This window comes from Pygocentrus nattereri, chromosome 9 (genome assembly GCF_015220715.1).
Source record: "Pygocentrus nattereri isolate fPygNat1 chromosome 9, fPygNat1.pri, whole genome shotgun sequence".
Lineage (NCBI taxonomy): Eukaryota > Metazoa > Chordata > Actinopteri > Characiformes > Serrasalmidae > Pygocentrus > Pygocentrus nattereri.
Window position 1 is genome coordinate 24,159,412 of NC_051219.1, and position 13,511 is coordinate 24,172,922.

The 13,511-nt window shown below is 35.3% G+C and overlaps 1 protein-coding gene across 1 annotated transcript in view; it reads left to right on the forward strand.

Moving 5' to 3' along the window:
- Window positions 1-8,028: 8,028 nt before the first annotated feature.
- Window positions 8,029-13,511, forward strand: part of cdh26.1 (cadherin 26, tandem duplicate 1) — a 42,857-nt gene continuing 37,374 nt past the window's right edge. The window contains exon 1 of the mRNA XM_017715581.2: window positions 8,029-8,203. Coding sequence (XP_017571070.1) covers window positions 8,168-8,203 — 36 coding nt within the window. The 5' untranslated portion in view covers window positions 8,029-8,167. The remainder of the gene's footprint in view (window positions 8,204-13,511) is intronic.

Here is a 13,511-nt window from a genome sequence, read left to right on the forward strand (position 1 = left end):
CTGTCACGAGGCAAAAGGATCAAGGTGGGGGTAAAATAAAGCAATGATCAAACAAATAAACAACCAGTGGTGGACGAAGTAGACAAGTGATGTACTTGAGTTAAAGTAGAAATACTCAAGGTAAAATATTACTCCAGTAAAAGTAGTTCCTCCCTTTAGACCTCCACTTGAGTAAAAGTGCAAAAGTATTTGCCTTCAAATTTACTTAAGTATCGAAAATAAAAGTACTGTTGACTTCTGCTGGCAAGCATTTGTTTCTTGAAGAAAACAGGAGTGGAGACTTGAGGAAAAAGAAGTTAAATGAATGTGTGTCTTCCCAACCAAGCAGGTCTGGCTAAACTTATAAAAACCATGAACTTATAGTCACCCAGGTAACCCACACCCTCTAGCTGTCTGTTTGTCTAAACAACCCAGAAACCCCCCTACTTGATGAGTGGCTGCCTTTATCTTTGTAATTAAAATAGAGGTGTTGAAGCCCACCTAGGAATTTACAGTCTCCCCCATCTAAAAGCCAGGATGTCTTCGAAAAATCCCTTCAACAAATGGCAATGCTAGATTGGGGAGCTATAGATAACCAGATGTAAAATAGGTTAACCATTGGAGGTCATTACATACAAAAGGGACTGCTCTCCACAGCCCCCATGAGAGATATACAAATAAAGTAAAATAATATTTAACAGTACTAAAAGATTAATTATGGCTCTAATGTCCTATTATCATTTTTGTAAGAAGACCCTTGCTTCATTAATTCATTTTAGGGGAAAATACTCCAGTGTCACTCTTGGGAAACCTTTGGGAAGTCTTTTAATAGAATGTCATTAATTAGTCTGATGCTGATGTCTATTAAAATTATCATAAGCACAAAACACTGAAGGCAAACAATTAGGTAGAACTGAATGGTTCTGAAATAACTTTTTTCAAACAAGCAACGTTTCAGAATTCCCAAAGTTTTACGCTGCTGTGCTGACGTTGAACCGTGTGCTTGCACTGGGTCTGTATGTACAACAGGTCAAAACAAGCTCAAAACAAAGTGCCGCTGTGCCCTGATTGGTGTTCTTCCTTTGTGCTTCTTTCATTTTGACATATTATGCTTTTATAGGAAGCATAATATGAAGGAAGGAAAGATTTCTCACAACGAAGTGGAGTAAAAAGTCAGATATTTGACTTTGAAATGTAGTGGAGTGAAAGTAAAAAGTCACCCAAAATGGAAAAACTTCAGGACAGTACAGATACACAAAAAACTGCTTAAGTACAGTAACGAATTACATTTACTTAGTTACTGTCCACCACTGAACATAACTAAGAAAAACAGAACAAAAGGGTATCAAATCTGATGCAAAATTATTTTATCTGTCTATTTACCTATTTATTGTTTTGATTCATGTTTGTACTGATAGAGAACCTAACTTACACATGGCTCAGCTTAAATAGGAATTCCACTGCTTTTCATAATGGGGTGTGTGAGCTATAAACAGAGTGATTAAGAATGTTTGGTGTGAAATCGTTCACTGGCACATTTACAGTGGTGTTCATAGGAACCTGGGGTCTCCATGACTACAACACAAATACAGACATTTTATTTACTATCCAAAACCACCAGTGAACCTACACATTCTTCTTTGTCTTCTGTGTCTTCTGGCTAGTATGTGGAATGTTGATGGTGGGAAAATAGTTTCAGTAGTAGTATAGTATAATAGTTCAGTAGTAGTATAGTATAATAGTTCAGTAGTAGTATAGTATGATAGTTTCTTTGGGAACCATTATACAATGCCCTGCATATTATGTATCCCTCTACCATGAATGGATTTAAGATCAAAATATCAAAACTATCATAAAACAATGTCTCAGACATCAGGCAGTGTATTCATAACCATTTCATGTAATAACTTTGAGTTAGAGGGAATGTCTGAATGTCTGGTTCTTATCACCACCTCTGTGAACAATTCTGATTCTGTAATTTTCTCTAGACATTTATTTATGAAGACATTTTGAATTATTTAAAAGCACTATATTTTTTTTGCTGATGATGCATTAGAATGTAGAATTTAGCTGTTTCAATGTTTAAAACCAAATAAATCAGTTTTTTAATACATAGTTTAGTTGTTCTCAATGTTACTCTAAAACAACAAAAAAGCAGTAAAAATAAAGAAAAACCTCATCAGTAGATGTGTTTAACTTGTAGTTATGGGTTCTGTGTTCAAGTTGAACTGTACACGCCCTGATCATGAAGGATGTTGGTTTTTTGTGTTTTTTTTTGTCTGACGCTGTCACTGCATGTCAACTGAGTGCACTTGCCTTTGTTTGGTTTGCACTTCTCTAAGTCAGAGCTCTATAGTTTCAGTGCTAATCCTACTTACATATAGCTTTGCGAAATGTGCATCTGCCTGTGAACAACAACTATGTGCAGTTTACTGAAGGAATTTGTCTAGGAGACTATTCAGCAGTAACTTAATCCCCTAAACACTACAGCACTTATTCATCAATATGTACATGACTGCTGTTAACACTCTTAATGCTGTCAAAGTTGAACAGCTCTGTGAGGAAAAAACTTAAGAAAAAAAAAATCAAGAGTACACTCTAAAAAGTGAAATGTCAAATAGTAATGTCAAATCCATTTGAAGTGGGAATTGATCTGATACGTTCTTAAAAAATCAATTTCAATATAATCCCAAAACTACATAATCTTAATATGTCCACTAACATCTCTTATTATCATATATGCAAAAAAGGTGAGCTTAATTCCAAACATATTTTACAGTCACTGGTGTTATATAACACAAAATATGTCATCTTCAACTGAACACACTAAGGTCTCTGGTTAGATACGGGATGTGCGTGTGAATCTGGATTTGAATCCGATAGCACTGTATACGTTCTGAACGTGATATAGGTTCATCATTAGCAGTGTCTCCCTCTGTCACCGCATGTCGATCATGTGGTTTGTGATTCTGTTAGTGGAAATGCCCTCATTTACATTTGAATCCCTTCATACATACCAAATGTCTATAGCATTACTGACTGAATCAACAGAAGCAAGTTCTTTATCACCTGCTCTAAAGGCTTATACGTAAAATCTGTGCTTGAAATAGTGATGAATTGTATGAATTTATTTCTAATCCATGACAATACCAAATAAACTAGTGTGGATTTGTATAACACTGTATAATTGAATATATTTTAGAGTTTTGATGCATTTGTTGTATAAAATGATACAAATAAAACTCCTTTTTCAACTCTTGGATTGTATGGCTATATGCAAACTTTTGACTTGTACTGTATGTGCATTTTGTAGCCACATGGGAATCAATATTCAGTACTATGCTCAAAAAAATGGGCCAAGCTCAAAATATAATGTTTTTTAATAATGATTTTGGCTGGGCAGAGTTCAGATTAAAATCCTATGTTGAATATTTGATCTCACATCATTAACAAAATAGCCTGACAATGTTTTTCAGCTGCTTCAGGCAGTCAATCTAACCACAAAACTTAAATGTTTAAAGAAATCAAAGGGAAAAGCTATCTCATACTTACATATTTACATACATACTTGCTGTAATTAGTTGCTTTGATTAATGATTTGTTGTCAGACCATTAAACATTAATATTCTGAAATGAGTAAGCCTTGAATCAAAGCAAACTAAAAAAACATTCTGATGTCATTCACTGATGCCTAATTATGGCAAAAGAGAGGATAGCGTGACAGGTTTAAAGAAACAAACTCATTAACTAGGGAGTTTCCTCATATCATAAATAGCTGCCAAACCTTAGCAACTGACTATCCATTTATCCAGCTGATAGCTTAGCCTGGAGGGATTCCTGAGAACCAAACTTCTCAACATTCTTTACATTCTTCAGAAGGTTCACTAATGTATTGGCACTCTTTAGGCTGGTCTTCTTCCCACTTATCACACTATAACCTCACATGCTACCCTCAGTGAATAAAGCAGTAATCTATGAGAAGCTGTGCATTACCAGTGAGTCTGTAAGGGATGTTATTAGGCATTGCACTGTCAAAAATGGCTTGTCAGTTCAACCTAAAAGATTCCTTAATGTAGTTACAAGTAATTGAGTTTTTATTTTATAATATTTTATTTTATTATTTACTCATATTATTAAGAGTAAGGTTAGGACTAGAGGTAAGGTTAAGTTTAAATTAAATAAAAATGAATTTACTAGATAATTAATTGAATATAAATTAAAAGCAAGTAATTTTTAGAAAAAACAACATTACAAATCATCTCCTAAAATGCAAGGTTCTTTAGAGAAACAAAAGCAGTTGTTTTATGCCATCACTATGCCACAGAATCCATTTTACCACTTTTATTTTAAAAGTGTAGTTACAGGAAATATAATATGGTTACTTAGTAACAGGCCTTAAGGTTAGCTGCAAAATACACCTGCAGTTTAAAAGGGTAAATACGTAACATGTTGTTAGAGCTGTTATCTGTTAGCAGCACCAGCTCTACTTTCATGTGAAACTCTATTAATGAAACACGCTAATGGATTTTAATAGGATGTCAGTTTTCAGTCGTCTCTACGCCGCCTCCTTTCAGCAGTGATCAGTCACACCCCAACAAAAAAAGATTCTTTGTAGTCTGTAACATTTTCCACTCAAGTCAACATCACAGACACACAGGCAGACTGACCAAAATTACCCTTATTGTCATTATAATTACACTCATTATTCCTAACTGATGTTGCAGAGACACCGCGATGGGTTTTAGACGTTAGCTCCACAGCAGAGCGCATTCTCTCTCTATATTCAACCTCATAACCTGAGAATAAAATATTTAAATCATAATCAAATTAGTTTATCACTAAATAAGTCAAAATGGTGTAGAAGGATAGACATTTGGAAATCCTCCTTAGCTCTTTGGCTGAAAGGGGGTTTCCTAACTAATAATTTAATTTGATAATTATTGACATTTTAAAAGAATCTGTGCTGTCTATAATGCTCTCTCTGCTCAAGTAATCAATTAAAACAGTCATGATTAATAATATTCTGAGCACTTTTCAGTTTATTTTTGTTTGCTATTGCTACTACATGTTATTTCCTATAAGGACTTAATAGCAGATTAGTTACCATCTTGGTAAGAGTGTGCATTTTTCAATGTTTTTTTTGCCTTAGAAGGATATCTTCAAAGTTGATGTACCACAGGGTTTCATTTTGGGCCCTATGTCGATTATACTTATTTATATGTAGAGGCCAATATTAGCAACACTATTTAAAAGGAGGGGTGGCATGGTGGCGTGGTGGGTAGCGCTGTCACCTCACAGTGAGGAGGACCTGGGTTTGATTCCCCAGCCGGGTGATCAGGGTCTGTGTGGAGTTTGCATGTTCTCCCTGTGTCTGTGTGGGTTTCCTCCAGGTTCTCCGGTTTCCTCCCACAGTCCAAAGACATGCAGTCAGGTCGATTGGACATGCTAAATTGCCCGAGGGTGTGAGTGACTGTCTGTGTCTGTCTGTCTGCCCTGCGATGGACTGGTGACCTGTCCAGGGTGTATCCTGCCTTCTGCTGGATGACTGCTGGGATGGGCTCCAACACCCCCCACGACCCTGACAGAGAAGCGGCTTAGAAAATGGATGGATATTTAAAAGGAAGGTTCATTAAGGGTTCTTTAGCAAAGATAACATTTCTATATAGAACCATTAACACTCATTTGAATGATTAAAAAGTTATTTGCATTGTGAAATGGTTCTTCGGATTGATGTTGAATGTGTTGTATATGGTTAAATCACCAATCACGCAATGATATCAAGCTTGTAACAATAGAAAAAAAACTTTTATGGTGTTATATAGAACCATTTTCAAACAGCCACCTGCAACACATTCTGCATCAATCTGAAGAACCATTTTATCCTGCACAGAACCATTTAATCATACAAATGTTTCTTTGAGTGTTAATATTTCTAAATTAAATCATTCTCTTTACTAAATTACTATGGAAAACCATCTTTTTTTTAAAAGTGTTCTGTTCTGTTCCATCGACAACCGAGGGCCCAGAATGGAGCTCTGTGGCACTCCAAATTTTAAAGATAACCTTCTCACCAAAAAAGCTAATAAATAAATAAAGCACTCAACTTATAAATTAAATACTACAATATCAGACAATATCAAGTACATGCTGTTAATGGAATAATAAACCAGGCTGTTATCCCAACAATACAAGATCATATTTACAAAAGTATTTGTGTCTGAACAGCAGCTAATTTGTATAAAATGGACATGAAAGTACTTTGCCATACATTTAATTTTGTTCCATTAACAACAGAATTTTATACCGAAGTAAGAAAGTGATATACATGCTGAGTATGCTGTTTCATTGAAAGGAAATTTGTTCTACTATTGAATTAATTTTATAAAATTAAATTTGGGCGTAGACAATAAACTACCTTGTATTCTTCACATTGAGCAAATAATAAAGAAGCTAGAAAACTGCTTTGTTGCCAGGGGACACTTCATAGACAGAAGCTCTGAAGGCAGATTTAAAGTAATTGGATCTGATTATCATCATAGCAGATTCCCAACACTTGACTCATCATTATGATGTTTATCAAAAAGCCTCTCCAGTTTCACTTTCAGTGCAATGACTGGAGCCCTTACTGTTGGCCAGCTTCCTTCGTAAATGTCTGCTTATTTCCTAGGAACACTAAGTTCAGTCTGTACTCTAATGGTTTGATTTATGCTGAAGTTCATTTATGCTAAAACCTCATTAACTTGGAGTGGCCTACAGGAACACTGAGTGAAAATTACAATAATAGAGTCACTAATTTCAGAACTTAAGTTAATCTTCGTCTAAGTGGATCATGTTTCTTGACATTCAGTTATTCTTTTTCTAATTTATATTGGTAACCGTTTTTATATATTTGAACATTGTGCATCTTCATTTTCATTTCACAAAGAAAGCAGAAACCAGGTGGCACAGGGGTTTCGATTCCCCAGCCAGGCAACCAGCGTCCTTTCTGTGTGGAGTTTGCTTGTTCTCCCTGCGTCTGCATGGGTATCATCTGGGTCCTCTGGTCCATCCTTCCTCCCACAGTCCAAAGACATGCAGTCAGGGGAGGTTTTAGCAACATGCAAACTTTCTACTGCCCTGTTGAGACTCAACAGCAGAATTAAATAATGAAATGTTAAAGAGAACATTAATAATTTGGAGATGGATGTACTTATTTTCATTTATAGTCACTCCAGCTGGTTTCCTGATATGTTTAATCTGCAACAAGAAACTGTCATACCTACAAAGTCATGAAGCTGAAATCAGCTTCTTGTTTGCCAGCTTCTCATTCAAATGTTCCACATGAATAAGCATGTAGCATTTATATTCTGGTGCCTCAGGCACAAGTTTACGGTGGAACAGAAAAATTGTAAGAAGAAGCTGACAAAAGAGAAGTGACTTCATCCTCGTAAAAAAATGCAATTTTGAGAGACATTTTACAAAAAAGCTACTTCACTTTTCAGGAAAAGTTTCCTGTTGGCTATAGCTGAGCTAAAGCTTAGAGAGCAAAAATAAGTCTGTGTTTTTGTTTTTATTTTTAGCCTGTACTAGCACATCAGCACATACTGAGACATATTTACAGCCAAGATGTTAAAATAGACGTAAAATGTTGTGGCTCCCAAGGTGGTTTGATTTTCACTGAAACAACAAAATGGCTCTTCATAGCATTTGGGTTGTCTCTGAGTCAGGCCAATTGGAGATAATAATTACCCTTAGTTGTGTCTGTGTGAATATGTGATAGACTGTCAGCCTGTCCAAGGAGTTTCCTGCCTTCTGCCAAATGACCGTTGTCAAGAATCGTGCTGCAGTCTGGTGTACTTTTCAGAAGCATAACATGTTTCTTCCTCTTGGTAACTGGACGGTCCTGTTTTTGTCCACGTGGGAAACTTCAGGGAAAACAGTGGTGTACATGAAAAGAACAGAGAGAAGAATAAACGCAGGGACATGTTTGCCTATATACAAGCTGTTCACGCCAATGTGGCCCCTCCCAGACTTACAGCCTGAGGGATCTTTCCAGTGGTATGTGTAAAACACAGAGAGAGAGAGAGACAGAGAGAGAGAGAAAGAGTGAGAGAAGCACCTGTGTGGCAGCTTGCAGGTTTCAGTCAAGCAACTTACTGTCATGTTTGGAGGCTAAAGTTTATGATCATTTTATCTTTAACTCTTCAGGATGAGGGTAACCTTCCATCTCCTTTTTCTGCTGTCTGTAAGTAGAACATATTTCTGTCTGAGTCTCTCTGGGGCTTGTGTTGTTGTTCTCTATACTGTCTAATGTGTTCGGCTCAGTTCTGCTTTACCGCAATTTGTTGGTATTAAAATACATACATTAGAATTTAAGAGTGGAGCTTATTGAATAACATAATAAAAAGAAAGAACATACACACATATAGTCACTTACCATCCATACATCAATTTATATACAAATTCAAAATTCACACAGCACTACACTCCTGTAATCATTTGCTTTTTTTTGCCTTAGAATGTTATCTTTAAAGTTGGGGTTCCACAGAGTTCCATTCTTGGCCCTTTGCTAAAGATGGCACAGAACAGTACACACAGAGATTCTATATAGAACCATGAGCCCTCAAAGAACCATCTGCATGCCTAAATGGCTCTTTACATGATGAAAAGGTTCTTCTGGATGGAGAATGTATTGTGCATGGTTCTATATGGCACTAAAAAGGGGTCTTCTATAGCTATGAGTTCAACTTTTATATTATGATTGTGAACTATTTTCAAAAATAGAACCATATACAACACATTTTCCATCAATCTGAACAATAATTTCACCATGCAAAACATTGTTTAAGCTTGCAGGTGATTCTTGACTATTCATGACTCCATAAAGAAGCACTGTCTTTACTAAAGAACCCTTGAATAAACACCTATTTTAAGACTATAGGTAAAAACTGTTTTGGTTCATGACTTAATAGAGTGTGAAAAAAGACAGCTCTCATTTGCAGGTTGATTCTGATCCTCTATGATGTTTATTGATTGTGAGTGAACTATATCAGCTCCTATAAACCTGCAACCACATCTCACTTCAGAGCTTTCTGTTCAAAACAGACTGTCAAAGAGCAGGTTAAAATACTCTCTATACTCACTCACATGCAAAGAAATAAAACTGCTATATGAATTTATTTCAGTTACACAGTACTTTTCCATTCTAAGTCAATACAGAGAGACTTTTTGCACTCAATATGGAGTTCAAATGTTGAAACAAAACACTTCAGTGTTGTTTGTTTGGCTTTCACTGGAACAGAATTCTCTTTAAAATAAACACTTTTAATTCATCTGAGTCTAATACAAGTAAAACTGGTTACTCTAAAACAACACAGTTGTTTAATTATCATTTAATTATCATCTACATGTTTTAGTTTGTAATTCAAACAACCCAACTGGGTCAATGATTTTTTACTTATAATCTTCATGCTCAAGCCCACCTTCTTCAAAAACCTTAAACGTTCAGACACGTTTGAGCTTTCATCATTGATATTAGTTGACCATTAATGATCACATGAAATCGTCAAAAACTAAAGAAAAAAAAACAACTACTATTTCTATCCATCTTTTTTCATAATTGGTCCATGTTACTTTCATCCTTTTTTGATTGACATTCAGAATGAGATTGTTATAGCCCACCATAGCCAAAACTTCTCTCTGTACCTGTTTTCCTCTGAAGTGATGAAACCAATTACTGAGATATTATCTGTGCATTTGATTATTAAATTAGATTCACATTGAGCCTGACAGTCAATAGCAACAAAGATAGTAAAGCGCAGGATAGAAAAGTCTGATCATGCAGTGCAGGCAAGTTCATTTTCATTTTAAAATCTGTGTAAACATATGGAACAAAATGAACAAATGTACTGTATTAGTCTTTGTAAGAACTAACCCCACAGTGCGGAGGTTGTACTTAAGCCCAACTGCACTTTCTGCGAGTTTGTCAGCTGCTTCAAAACTGTGCTGCGTTGTAGGAAACGAGAAGATGATTAAATTATTTTGTGATTAGGATTGGATATTGTGATGTACACAAACAGCTCAGTAACCAAAATAAGTTGTTGAAAAAAATAAGTCAAACGCCCTGAAAATTCTCTTTATCTCTCTTGATCTCTTTAAAAAGCTGACCCATCACTCAGAATTTTGGTGGGAGGGCGTGACTAACAAATATGGTCAGAAGCTCTAGCTAGATTTAAAAAAGATTTGTTATTAATGAATTTGCAAGACCAGAACTAAAGCAGAACTCATTCATTCTTAATAACCACAGCCTTACCAACAGAACACGCTTAAAAGGGCAGAAAACAGAAAAATGCTGTAGTCTCATAGCACATAGCACACCAATTTCTGATATAGTAGTTTTTGTCAATTTATTAAGAATACATTATAGGCAATACAATATAAGTTGACCAGGGTTGTATTGAAAACATCTACTCATACACATTTGTGAGCAGATTATGTGAAACAACTCACCCTTCTTCAGGTAGAGAAAAAATGTAATTAAGTTGATAAATTAGTCCTGAACTACGAGTTTAACTAGTTAAGCTACTTTCTTAACTAGTTTATTCTTGTGAAAGATAGTTGCAGGTGTCCAACTAGAAGGGGTTCAACAAATCTAATCTAAGATTTGGTAGAAATACATTTGTGGAGTTACTGTTCTTCTCCCTGTGTCTGTGTGGGTTTCCTCACACAGTCCAAAATTAAATTGCCCCTTGGTGTACATGTATATCTGTGTATCTGTCCTGTGATGGACTGTTCACCTGCCCAGGGTGTTTCCTGCTGTCTGCCCAAAAATTGCTGGGTAGGCTCCAGCAAACCCTGCGGCCCAGGAGGACAGCCATGTATTACAGTCGTTTCACCTTGTTAGCTTTTATGAGAAGCATAATAGAAACAAGCTTGTGTTTTTATCCTTGATCATTTTTAACTGCTTATAATTTCTGAATGAACGCAGTCTTATATGTATTTTATGTCATTGCCAAATAAATCATCACCATAATACAAAAACACATGCTGCAAACCACTACTGAGATACATTCAGTGCATCTATTATAAATCAGCAGCTGTGTCTGTAAAAGATACAAAAAATATATATTCTAAAAAATTCCTCCACAGCTAATGAGACGAAAAGTATGAGCGAAGAATGAGGAAATGAGCAGGTATCAGGACGAAACAGGAGAGAGAGAGAGAGAGAGAGAGAAGATCATATCAGGACAAAAACCTAAACCTAAACATAAAAACATAAACAAACTTACCCAACATAAAAGCATGATGTTGAGAATCCTGATCTGAGAGATTGATGAGCGGAAATGAAATTGTTTCTTTGTTATGCCACAAAGTTAATGTGTGCATTTTATAAAGGTGCTGAAATCTGTAAAACATTATTATTATAGAAAATAATAAGAGGTTTTCTGTACATATTAGTGCACAATTTATATGCTGTTTGACATACCGAAAAAAAAAACACATATTAAATGTGGCATAACTTGTGAACAGGCGCATTTTAAGTTTTTTTTCTTTTTTGAAGTTTCAACTGATTAGTAGGACACTTTGTATAAAAATAGAGAAACATTAGATGAGTTTAGAAGCAAGAGCAGAGCTGTAATACTATTATTAATAATAAGAAGAATAAGAAGAGTAGTCTTAATTTGTTGCGTCTTTCATATATTAAAATGTAGCTCAAAGTGCTTTACAGTAAAAACAGAGAAAGAAGAGTAAAAAACATAATTAAAAGTAACAGTAAAGTAAGATGCACAAGATCGAAGGAAAATATTAGACAAGCACTCAATCTAAAAGGCATAAACAGGAATGGACATATACATTAAAAATGAAACCACTTAACAAAATAAAGAAAAGCAAGTAAAAGAATAAACGGTTTAAACAAGGAGTCAGAACTAAAAGTAACAGATATAAAAATGCAGAATGAATTAAAAGAATAAATAAATAAACAGAAATCCAGATTCTCAAAAGTGAACTCGATTTAAAAATAGAGTTTTAGGTTTAGTTTAAAAATGTCTACTGAGTCTCTCTGATACTACTGAAAGTATGTAGTTTAGTACAGTTTGAGTGAGTTGAAGACAAAGGCAGCTTTTGGAATGTAGGCACATGAAAATACAAACTCAGTCATGTAAGAAGTTGCTAAGCTCTTACCAAATATATACAGAAGAAGCTTTATACTTTATATATATATATATATATATATATATATATATATATATATATATTTAAAAGTTTCTAAAATGACTAAAAACCTGTAGATCATCAAGAATGAAATTCTCACATCATTAATATCCAGACTGAAGCTCTAATTTGGTAGAATAAAAAAGATTATGCATAAGCTCCTTAAAAAGATGGTTCTTCCAAGGAGAACAATAAAAAATAAAAAATAAAATAAAATAAAAATAAAAAAGATTGATGGAGAATGTGTTGTATATGGTTCTGATTAGCCCCCAGAAAGGTTCTGCTATCTTCAGAGCATTTCAACATGCAAAGAACCATTTAATAATGCAAACTGTTCTTTGAGTATTCAGGTTTGTATATAAACCATTTTCTTTACTAAAAACCCTTAAAGAACAATATTTTTAAGAGGGTATGTCAAGCTTGTTACAATAGCGGAACCCTTTTTGGTGCTATAGAACCGTTTTCAAAAAAGTTCTATAAAGAACTATCAATTCACAACACACTCCTATGAAAGATCACTATTCAAGGGTTCTTTAGCAAATATAATGGTTCTATATAGAACCCTGAACATTCAGAGAACCATTTGTACATTTAAATTGTTTTTTTTTTGTGTGTGTGTGTGTGTGTGTGTGTGTGGTAAAATAGTTCTTCAGATTGATGGACAATATGTAGTACATGGTTCCATATGGAACCAAAGGGTTCTGCTGTTGTCTATTGTCATCTAAACTGCTTATCCTTCTGGGTCGCTGACAGAGCTGTAGCCTATCCCAGCTGTCATGGGCAGAAGGCAGGATACACCCTGGACAGGTCGCCAGTCCATTACAGGGCACATAAAATACAGTCCCCATTAATCTGTAAAAATATTTGACCATGCAGAAAACCATCCAGACATGCAAATGGTTCTTTGAGCACTCATGGTTCTATATAGAATGGTTTTCTTTACTAAAGAGCCCTGAAAGAGCCATGTTTTGTTCAAAATGCAGAAAAGTCATTACGTGTCAAACTGATTAAACAATGTTAAGTGTGTTCTTAGCTGGGTTTAGGAACCCAGAGGTTCTACTCACAGGGACAAACTGTTGGAGATGTTTCCATGGTGTCAGTGAGCTGTTCTGCTGAATTTGCCTACCAGAAGCTCAGCTTCCTTCAGCTTTGCATGGCAGCTCCAGCTTTACTCCAGTCAGCAAACACTGTAGAAGCACATTTATGCACGGCAGTACAGCAAATACAGTCTCAATAGTTCCTCTACAAGAACCGCCTGTGGCTGACAAATACAGCCATACGCAAAAGTTTGTGCCTCCCCGGTCAAATTCCATGTTGCTATTAATAAGTGAACATGTCCT